This window comes from Littorina saxatilis, linkage group LG1, assembly GCF_037325665.1.
Source record: "Littorina saxatilis isolate snail1 linkage group LG1, US_GU_Lsax_2.0, whole genome shotgun sequence".
NCBI lineage: Eukaryota > Metazoa > Mollusca > Gastropoda > Littorinimorpha > Littorinidae > Littorina > Littorina saxatilis.
This window is the reverse complement of record NC_090245.1, coordinates 32969828-32981652: the sequence shown is the minus strand read 5'-3', so window position 1 is coordinate 32981652 and position 11825 is coordinate 32969828. Positions and strand designations below refer to the sequence as shown.

Sequence of the window (11825 nt, the reverse complement as noted above, 5' to 3'; positions counted from 1 at the left end):
TTCGACAGCTACTTGACTAAATATTGTATTTTCGCCTTACGCGACTTGTTTTTAGTGTATCGTTCCCACCGCTGCGTGTGTCTGTGTGTGCACATGAGTGCGCGCATGTCGATGCATGTGCATGTGTGAACGTTACATTTGTGTGACTGTTGTTGCTCAGTTCAATCAGAGTGAAGCGCAAACAGAGGATGCGCAACTTCTCACACACACCCACTCTCTTTTTCTTTTTCTCTCCTTCTCCTTCACTTTCTCTCTTTCACACACACACACACACACACACACACACACACACACACACACACATAGAGCAGAAACACACACACACACACACAGAGTAGAAAACACACACACACACACACGCATTGAGCAGAAAACACACACACACACACACACACACACGCACACACACACACACGCACACACACACACACACACACACAAACAGACAGAAGCATAGGTGAATAGCGTTTATTCAGCCAGATGAAGAAACATAATTATTGCAGCGCAAGATGAATGTATCATTTTTTTCATTCTTATCACAACAGATAATTGAGTAAGTACCTTTTTCTTTGCCTTACTATTCATGGGCGGATATTTAATTAGCTGATAAGCAAGACCCTCTGCATAAACATTCAAACATTCTCATTGTAATAAATACCATACGCAATAATTATGTTCGCACGTTTCATTCGACTTTATTAAAAAAAATAAGACGAAAATTGAAAGCCTTAGGTTTGTACACGTTGTCCACGCTCATTACAAAGCGTTCCTGGTACGGTAGCCGCCGAAGCAGTGGTACATATTTCAAAGTATAGAAATAAGTTTATGTTAAAAATATCTGCCTTCCAGGGTATGCTATCTTTTGCATCATCATAAATCCAGTCGCTTACATGGGATCAGAGCATCCTGCCGCTTGAACGAATACCAAAAATCAACACTCTGAGCTAGTGAGTTTTTCTGAATCAGTTTCGCAGAATGACATCGGTCTCAGTTACAAAATAAATTCAGAAAAAAACCCATCCTGTACAGAAAGCAGCGAGGCTGTTGGTCTTTGTGAAAGGGTTCTCTCATCCCATGTAAAAACCTACACAAATCTGTTGTGTTTTACATGATTGCTTGCACGAGAAAAAATATATCTTTACAATACACTGTCTGTTAACTCCATAAAATCTGAAAGCCCTTATTCGGTTCTGATTAGCAGCTTTCAGAACCAGCAAGTTGGTAATTCGTTCAAAGTTTCATAACAGACAAAAAGGGATTCTGTCTCGATTTCTTTGGTACAATTTACACAATTTAACCATGGACAAAGTCTGCAGTGATAAGCAGAATTTCGAACGTTGTTTGATTTTTCGAAGTAATTGATATTTGGTGTCCTCTTTTAAGCGGGTACTGTACAACAATCAAGGCACTGATTTTAAAATAAGACATTTTCAGAAGAAAAACAATGCACAAAACAAAGAAAACTTCCTGTTCTGAAATGTGAGCTGAGACTACATGAAGCTACATTTGTTGTTCATGGAAGAACGTACTGCTGGTCAAAAAGCATGCTCATATTCTAAGCAAGTCACTCACGTCCATAACGCAGTAACTGTACTTCTGTACTTCTCTTTATATCGTTGCGAAAAGAAATACTGCTAACTATCCTGCATTCCAACTCTAGTCTCTAGAATTAATGGCGAGTGAGGACACAGAGAAATGAAGTGACAATGATTATATTTCAGTTTTGACAAACCCTTTGCACAATTTTCGACAAAGCATTCAAAGAAGTCACATTGTATGAAAACTTCCGTTACAACCGAAAACGGAAGTTGGTTTTGTCAGATGAAAGGTCAACTTCCCTCAACCTAAAATTTTGTGTTCCTGAAGGCAAAGGGTGCGAGATCTTTGAAGGCTGGTGAACCTTGCCAATGGAATGACGTTTGAGGCAAGCCGGATAAACATTGGTCGCAGTTACACTGTTACATCAGTTCTGGTGCCAAGATTTCCTAACAAGGCAGGGGTAACTTGTAAGCCAACTCACAAAGACTGGTCTGGGACATTTCAGTCGTTACAGACATACTGTATAGACAATTTTCGAAATTGTAAGTGCTTTCTTCTCACTTATAAGAAATGAAATGATAGCAACTTTATCATTTTTGCCAGAGTAAAGTTGTCACTGTTATAAATTAATAAAATAAAAAAAGTTGCACTTACTTGTTTAAAACAACAATACGATGTTCGAATGTTGGAAAGTGCCTGAAAAGCATTATGTTTTGTAACAACTGAAAAAACCCTGAAGCGAGCTTCGTGGTCTTGCGCTGCATCTTCAGTTTTCCCTTTAAGGATTTTGGAATTGCTTAGCAATCTATGCATCTGACTCCTGCCTGGGTCTTTCTGTGACGGCAAAGTTACCCCTGACCAATCCTTTCAAAACTTTTTGGAATTTTGATCTTGATTTTCTCTTCTGACCCTCCGTAATAATTCCCCGCATAGACAAAAAGAAAACTGTCACACAACAGTAGATGCCACAGAAAACACACACACACAAATCAATATAAAAATAAAAGCCAACTATTATAGCTGCTTTCAAACAATCATGTTTAGACTGTATTCTAGAGCAAAACAACTCTTCGTCAAAATCATCAAAAATCAAAATGTCAAATGTACAATTTGCTGTCACAAATAAGGGCTGCTATTGCGCACGGCTGTACATTACACACGTATACCTTCACACTGTACATTCAATGTAATAGTTTCTGCATCTCTTGCTATCTATTACGTATAGCAGCAACAACATCTATTCTTTAACATAAACGCACTTGATTCTGAGAAGCATAATTACTTTAATTAATAACAAATTCACACGAAGCATGAATGTTAATCTTTGAAGCGAACAGATAATACACAACACGTTAGATATATTTCAGCACCATTATTCGTTACAGCTCTAGCTCCAAGCGCAGTGTTGTACTAGGTTTATCTGGAATGACAGTTACATTGGCTGGCCGGAGTGGAGAAAAATAATCAGAAAAAAATGTCATAGGTGAGGGAATGCGCATATTTTATTTGCGCTTGTTTGCATTTCAGGTTTAATGAGACCCCATACCAGTGCTCGGTGAAGGAAGCAATGCTTGCACGAATGTTTTTGGTTTAGCAAACACTCTCTAAAACGATGACAATGGTTATTCCTTCTTTAACCTTACGACTAATGATCCTTTATGCTTGTGCTCACCTTAACACGAACTAATTTTCAAACTTTTACATTAACTTTATGTTGAATGTGATTATAAATCCAGTGTAGGAGGGGGAACATCCTATGAATTTCCGATGAAATGAACTATTCATTACCACCTCAGAACAGTAGCCTTCCCAGAGAAAAATAAAGTATAAGTCATATATGATAAGGAAAAGGACATCCCGGTACTGTTCATTTCAACTTAAGTATATTTTTTTTACTACACTATCTGACAGTAAACTGTGGACAGTTGTGGGTATACTAGTCATCAGTCAACAAAGTATCCCCACAGACCGCATGTCTGCGATTTTTGTTAAACTTACTGGCGGGTTTTTTGTTTTGATTTTGATCTAAAGAGCAGGTTGGTGGTATTAGGCTATAACAGTATGGATGGAATACGGAAAGCACAACCCGACACAAAGTTTGCAGTTACATGTTTAAAAAAAAAAACCTACAACAACACACATGACACTAACTTGCTAGCAAACCACAAACATGAGCAAAATCAAGGGCACTCGGATAAACGCTGTAATATTTTGTTCTGCAAATCCTAACACAAGCTGAACTCTCGTAAGGCTACATGCTGCAAAACCGAAGTCAGAACCATGCTAGCAGTTTTGGGCGCCTTATTAAAGCAAAACATTCACAATCTATTTTACTTGTTGCTGCTCAGAGTCTTCTAAAACATTTCTTCGCCAAAGAAAATATCTAAAAACGGTTTTGAAAATGATACTGTTGTTTACAGTTTTTATTTCGTTTATTTTTAGACTAAAAATGTTGTGACTCTTTCAGTCAAAATGAAAATAGTGCATTGTACTGTGTTGAACGGTACATGAACCAAATTGGTCGATGGCGTGCGGTACAGTAAGGCAAATAACCCAAGTGTTCTTGGCGGTCGCTATGACATGATGGATGGCGAGTCAGCTGTGGTGTTGTGCACAACGAACTTTGAAGCAGCTGGTAAACATTCAATTTCAAAACATAAGTGAACTGCAAGTCAATAACACTCACACACGCACACAGATGCACCCACGCGCACACACACACACACACACACACACACACACACACGCGCGCGCTCGCGCGCGCATGCGCAGCCTCTCTCTCTCTCTCTCTCTCTCTGAAAACGGAATACCAAAGAAATGTAGCTGAGCACTTGAGTGAGAACATTTTTTTCTGGAATATTTTCGAGTTGTTTTACTGGCTTTCCTCCCTTAAAATTAAATCCTGCATTTTTAACACAACGTTCATTCCTGCATGCAGTCATGACCCCTGAACCCATTGTGGTGACCATTTTTCAGCAAATGTGGAGTTTTCACGCAAGTTTGTGATACCAAATTATCGTGGGTTTCCGCTTTGGTGCGTAGAATGAGGAAATGTCTACATGAGCATAACACGTCTATGTGTGAACATGACGGTTACGTTAAATAAGAAAGCTTCTCGAATACATAGTTGATGGTTCTACAGGTCTAGTATCTAAAACCACTGCCGAAAATCCGGAAAAAATATCGAAATTCACACCTGCAATACACAATCACATGTTGCCGGTATCTTGTGTTCTGTTAAATCTGAAGGAAATCTTTGTGTACACAGTACGCAGCCAACACAAACTCACCAACCAGTCGTCATTTTGATCGTTTTAATCTTGACATGCTTGAGGTCTCTTTTATACGGGAACATCAAGTTATTGCTGACGCCGAACTTACTCCAGAAACACACGATTTGTTGTGCACCATACTCTGTGTCTGCGTCATAGTCACTATCTATTACTTATAACCTGAAATCGTCCACACTTATGACGTCATAACTGTAAGTCTATCACGTTCTTCCAGTTTTATACAAATGTGCCGGTTTTTTTCCCCTGGGCCTTTTTTGTCTAAAGCGTACTATGCTGCACAGCGGCATACACTTTCATGGCTCATTGCGTGAATGAGCCATGTGCAACACAAATCATCAGGCCGTCGTTTCTATTGAAACTTTGAAGTTAGGATGTTGACAATTTTCCTTTGCACACTCCATAAAACACAACAACACAACAACAAAACAAAACAAAAATAAAGGCGATGATAAGTCCAATTCGTGTTGTCCTTTGCCATTCCCCGCCGCATGGCAAGCAAGTTAATATTATGGTCTGCAGGCCATCGCGCTGCGTCATCCCACTGGTTTGTATACTGTGCATGAAGAAAAAGTCACTTTTCTATCATTTTCCATTGTGTGAAGACACTGACATTTGTTTGTAATTATGTATTTTCTACATACGATGTATCAAATACTAATTTTGCACACTGGGATACACCAAGTAGTCATTTTGTGCACAGTATTGTATCTGTCAATTTTGTGCACAGTATTGTATCTGTCAATTTTGTGCACAGTATTGTATCTGTCAATTTTGCAGACGGAAACCCATTTTGTACATACTTACAGTGTCAGCTATATTTGAAGTGGCCTATTACAGAATCACACATCTATCTATTTCTTAACTCCAAGGCAAACTGAAAAGGTTTTTTGAGTCTTGTAACAGCAAGATCAGGACTCTCGGGTCTTCAGCACGCAGAGCCAGCATTGGAAGGAAATTGGAAGGAAATAGGATCGTCAGCAAGAAATCGCCTGTCCATGACAAATCCAAAGAGAAGACAGTTAACAGCTATAATAACACACAGTTGTCTTTCTATGGTTTTAATCCAGCAGTTGGTTTGAGTCTCCGGGTGCACCAGCAAGCCTGAATAGAACTCGTTCAGTTTTCACTCACACAGCCAGTATTGGAAGAAAAGTTGTCTACCTATGTTACAAATCCAGCACAGTTGATGTCAGTATGAAGACTCAATACAATAGCAGGTCTGGTCATACCTCATGCACAGCCGTAACTGAAGGAACAATCGTACGTTCAAAAGAATGTTTCTATCTATGTTATAAAAGCCCAGCACGATTCACTCGCTACCCTCACAAGGCCGACGCCTGCGTGATGACGAGCTTGAGTTCATGGGCAGCGTGCGAAACGTCCACCACGCGGTCTACCATCTCCTGGACAGCAGGCACAGAGGGCCACTGGAGGGCCGCAGTCTTGGTGGCGGCCACCGACACCTTGAGACACTCACACACGTGGTTGGCGCACAGCATCACCTTGTTGCGCACCTCGCAGTTCATCAGACTGCGGTGCAGGGCGTCGCTGATGTAGACCAGCTTGTGGGCCGTGACAATGACGAACTTGCTGTTGGAGATGAAGACCTTGGGCGGCTCGTTGTTCTCGATGCAGTTGAAGAAAGCGTCGATGGCGTTGGTGAGGAGAGTGGCGTTGGTCTCCAGCTGACCCGAGTAGTAGTACAGCACCTGCTTGTCGCTGGGGTCAAGGCTGGTGCCGTTCAGGTCGAAGCCCCCCGAGCTGGGAGGGGGAGGAGGGTGGTTGGGGATATTAAAGCCGTTCATCTTGTTCACCGGGGTCTTCAGGTCGTCTGGCGACTCTGGGCTTGGCGGGAGTCCATCAGGAATGTCTTTGTCATTGTCATTTTGGGGCTTTGAGTAAGATATCGTTTCACTTTCAGCGGCGTTTTCTTTTGTTGGCACTGTATCAATGTCTGGGTGTTTGTTGTTGCCAAGATCAGCGGACATTCTTTCTGTGTGGTGTACTGGCTCAGGCTTTGTGTCTTTCACTTCACTTTCTGTTTCTGCTTTCTTCTCCTCTTCCTCCTGATCGAAAGAGGAGCACTGGTTTGTGTCTGGTGTTGGTGTGTCTGGGGGCTCCACCTCCTCTCGTATGTTCTCCATATCCTGCCGTTGTTGACTTTGACACTGCTGGTCCTGCGCTTTGTTTATCTGGTCATGGACCTTACTGAGCTGGTCTTTGATTTGCTGGTCTCTTTTCTGCTGGTCTTTGAGCTGTTGGTCTTTGCTCTTCTGCTGAGCCGCCACGTCACACGTTTCCAGCTGCACGTAGTCGTACTCCTGTTGGAGGTCACTGTAGTCTCTGTCTCCGTCGTCATCGTCATCGGCCACAGCGTAGCGGCGCGGGGGATCGTCGTCACCCACGTTCATGTAGTCGCTGAGATTGTCCAGGGATCCTATCAGCCCCATGCCGCGCAGTCGCTGCTCCATGGGAGTGAGAGGAAGGGGCCGCTCCGACACTGACACGGGCGGGGCGGGGAGGGGCCTCTGCTGCATGGAGCGCGGCCTCTGGATGATCACTCCCCCTTGTCCAGGGATGGGCTTGGGGGCCAGCTCCGGCTTGGGGCCTATAGGAGGTTTAGACGCTACGTGAGTGTCTGCAGACCCTCGACGTTGAGCGGCGAAGTCTGAGGATCGTTTGAAGAGCAGCGTGCTGTTGCCCTGGATGAAGGAGGCCAGCTTCTTCACGTCAGGCACCAGGTCCTTGACGAGAGAGATGACGCTGCCCAGGTCGTCCTTCTGACCCGCCTCCAGCGGCTCAGCTAGCAGCGCCACCTGCCACTTCATCTCCTCAAGGGAGCGAAGCGAGGCAGACATTGCTTTGCGCTGCTGCTGGAGTGGAGTGACTTGCTTCACCAGACGGTTTACCAGTTTCCTATCAGCCAGGCGTGCAGAGTTGGCCAGGGTGCCCTGGGCAAAGTCCACAAACTCTGTGAGGGCTTTTTTCATCTCCATGCAGGCCACCTTGATGTCATAGACGTGTGACTGCAGAGACTGCTTGGAGCGCCAGGTGGACGACACGAAGGCCAGGAGTCTGGACACGGCGCGCGTCACGTTCTGTTGAAGCTTGACCAGCAGCTCCAAGGCGGAGTCCAGGTCCAGGAGGAGTTCTTCGTACACTCCCTCCGCCAGTGCCGCATACTCCCCGCCAGACCCCCGGGAGTCCATACTGCAGGAGGAGAGTCTTACACTCTCGTCGGAAGAGTCAGAGCGTGCGGAAATGACGGAGTCTCTGGTCACCTGAGGCGGAATGTCGTACACAGCGTTAGGGTCGTGGTTCATGGCTGAGATGGACCCGAACCCGGACATGGTGGACTTCAGGTTGACCTTGGCCGCGTTGTTCCGTGGAGAGTCGTACATGTCGTCCAGGGCGTGCTCTAGGCTACGGCTCCGCTTGATGTCCAGAGGTGGACGATCTCCTTTCGCGTACTCCGACAGCTGCGAGGAGCTGGCGGCAAAGTGATGCGGGGGCTGTGGTGAAGTGGAGTTATTCCTGCCAGGGCCTGGACAGTCGTAGAGGCCGAGGCCAGAGTCCATAGACAGCTGTTTGAGGGCGCGGCTCTCGCGGGGTGGCAGGTCGTAAGGCTCATGAAGCGAGGCGTCTAGACTGGACCGGGCAGAGTCCGGCAGACTGGCAGCGTTGGAGTGTCTGCTGGGGGTAAGATGGTGCGAGGAAGAACTGGCCGAGAGGCAGGACTCACTGGACGCTGTGGACATAGCACTGGCTCTGTTGCTGGACCCCATCCCCGAGGATTCCCGTGACTGCCGCCGCGAGTCTGCCTTGGGGTTGGGGTGGTCGTAGGTCGCTTCTCCAGAAACCTCCCCCTTCTTCACCGCTTCTGACGACGTCGGTGTGTCGTAAGTTGGCTGGTCATCACTCAGAGTCCTCTCCACGGAGGCTCGCTTGCTGCCCGGTGGGGTCTCGTAGTGTCTCTCTCCCCCGGACAGCCGCACACTGCCGCTGTCTGCGGACACTCGCTTACTGCTGGGCGGGGTCTGGTACAGGTTGTGCTGCAAGAGGTCCCCGGACAGTCTGTTGCCGGAGGACGCTGCTGAGGACAGACTGTCCATGGAAGCTCTCTGACTGCCCGGCGGCGTCCTCTCGCTGGACGCTCGCTTGCTGGACGGCGGTGTGTCGTAGAAGGAGTTGTTGACGCTGGAAGGGGCGGGGAGGTTGGTGGGGGTGTCGTATATTTCACTGCCTGGCTCGGGGGACGGGTCCTTGCTGGAGGGGAAGTAGCGTGACGGGGGGACGTCGTAGTCCTCCATGGAGCGGTCAGACGGGCTGTACAGATACACGTCGCCCTTCTTCACTGGCGTCACCACCTGCACGCACACAGAGAAGACAATAAGTTGAAGGATGCATACAGTTAAATCAGTGTCTGGTATCCCTCAGCCTATTGTGCCTCGCACATATAACACTAGGGTGATAATCGCCGGCTGCAGGCAGTCCTTTTTACATCAAATATATTTCAAGCACTTTATGTCCTGCACACACAATCCAAGAATACAAGAAAGTGTGAATCCCCAGACAGCTGTTTTTAATGTCAGGTATATTTAATCGCTCTCCACATTTAGTTAACGACACATCTGGACATGCATAGCAGGGCTTTAACCTAATACGGGGGATCTGCGCATTTGATTTAAACACTGGCAATCATTTTGATTGAGATTTGGTGTAGTGGTCCACTGACTTACTGACATGTATGCAAGTCAAGATTTGCACGGGCTGACTATGCTGATAAATTGGTTACACGAAGATTTTCTTCTGATCGTACCTGGCAAAACATTAGCAAACAACATCAATCCGCTAATTGCCGTTTTACATTGCTTCAGAGATTGTTGTAATCATCAAACAATTCTCTAATTGCCTTTTTACATTGCTTCAAAGATTGCTGCAATCGTTACCTTTGTACAGCTGAACCACATAGCAAAATCACTCACAGCAAAATCACTAACAGCAGCAGGAGACTATTTCATCACAGTTAACAATTCTAACAGTTAAGCAGCTTGTGTGCGCTTCCCTACTCTTTCTTTACTGAGACACAAACTGATCGTCACTGGCTGAACAGTGACAGAAACACGAAGTCCACAAATTGCAGTGTCATCGTATGTCCTTGCTCTAAAACTAAAAGCGTTGTCTATCGCTCAACCTCTGCTAACATTTGCAGACAAACTTCGCACATCACTCACGAGATTTAAAACAAAAGAAGCACGTTTACGCGGAAAACTAGCAAACAAGATGAAAAGTAAAGGAAGGAGCAGGGGTGAGGATGGGGTTGAGGAGGTCTGGGTTATCCGAGGGCATGTTTTCAACGCGCTAAAAAGTGTAGTCGTTGAAGTTGAAAGCAGTCTTCAGTATGCGTCCATCTGACCTTTCTCTAACACAAGAGACTCGTACTCTTACATTCTTCACTAAGAAAAATTTAAAAAAAGATAAGAGCCAAGTAAGTCTTGCGCACAAAGGCGCGTACAAACAACACTGTCAGAAAGGGATTGCCGTGGGATCGACCAAAAGAGCCTCTCACAAAAACACGGTGTACAAAGCTGCACTACTAGGTACACTTCTTTCGCATTCGCAAAGAAAAACAGATTTGTCAGAACACACATAGAGAGAGAGAGAGAGAGAGGGGGGGAGGGAGGCGGCTGTCTACGCATAAAAATGGAGCCAAAGAAGATTGAATCAAAGAAATGTTCCACAGGTCTTGAATTTGTGCGTCTAATATTGAAATACACACGACTCTCTTTGGGAGGAGATCTGACCTTACTCGAAGGTCACATGGAAGAGGCTAAAAATACCGGATTTTTATCTCAGAACCTGACGTGCTACAAACATAATATTCTCCTCCTTATCTTTCTGCCAGAACCGGCGGCAATTACAGGGCTTGTGTGGTCTTTTTTCTCGCGTGTACTGCAATTAGTCAAAGTAATGTTGGAATCAGCTGTTTCAAGCCCGTGCACTAGAGTGTGTACTTGCTTTACACTATCAAGTGCCATTTAATAGATTAGAACGACTGGTGAATGCAAATCAATAGAATAACTTAAGAAGTGCAACCTTATACAAACGAAGTTCAACATAATACAAGGATTGAGACGTGCAACCCAATAGAAGGATTGCGAGGTGCAGCCTAATATAAAGGTCTGAGAAGGCCAATCTGTACATCCAGGTTGTACCAAGCCAAACTCAACTGAGCTCAGTACTCAGCAGAAGTGTGTACCCTAAGATTTATTGAGTTTTGCTGCAGCACACCATCATTTTGTCAGCTGATTCGATTTTGCTTTGTCTGCTTTTTGTTAACCAAATTACAAGCTATATGAGCTTTAACATCAGACATATCCATGTAGTTTGTGGACATTCCCTCTCCCGCGTAAATTTCCTACATACGCAATTATTTTGAAGAGATAGCTAGAAACAATCCTCCTTTTCCTTGTCCCGCAGTGCCAGCAGTGTGAAGGAAAGATAGAATCGGTCTTTCTTATCTCTAGTCTCTCTCAGACGGTGGCCAATCCAATAAAGTGGACCCCGTGTTTATCTTCTCGGCGGCAATCTGGCCTGCAAAACTCGGGAATTATCCTCACAGGGTGTTGAACGGGTGGTCTGACAACACTCTAAGCCTGACGAATGGAACCAGGAATGTCTGGAATTAGCCAGAGTCCAAGAACTCAGCGGTAAAGATTACGGTCAATTTTAACTCAAACGTAAGGCACAACCAATTTGACTTTCTTTAATTAGTAAAGCTTCGTCTTCTTGAAACTAAGTCGTCTGGTACCGACAAGCACAACTCGGAATTCGCGAAGAACTGATCGGTTCAACCAATCTTTTTAAGAAAATGTCTGCAGAATTTCTCCAACGGTGTTGCTCCTCCAAGGTGATAAACTTGAAGCGAATGGCTGTCCAGAACTATGACCCTTGAAGCGTGATAAGGTGAAAGGTTTAGAGTTCAACAAAAGC

General features: G+C 45.0%; 1 protein-coding gene across 3 annotated transcripts in view; it reads right to left on the bottom strand.

Moving 5' to 3' along the window:
- Positions 1–452: 452 nt before the first annotated feature.
- Positions 453–11825, bottom strand: part of LOC138967374 (breast cancer anti-estrogen resistance protein 1-like) — an 84823-nt gene continuing 73450 nt past the window's right edge. For all 3 annotated transcript variants that reach the window (XM_070339929.1, XM_070339921.1, XM_070339911.1), the window contains exon 3: positions 453–9199. In XM_070339929.1, the coding sequence (XP_070196030.1) occupies positions 6155–9199 (3045 nt within the window). In that variant the 3' untranslated portion in view covers positions 453–6154. The remainder of the gene's footprint in view (positions 9200–11825) is intronic.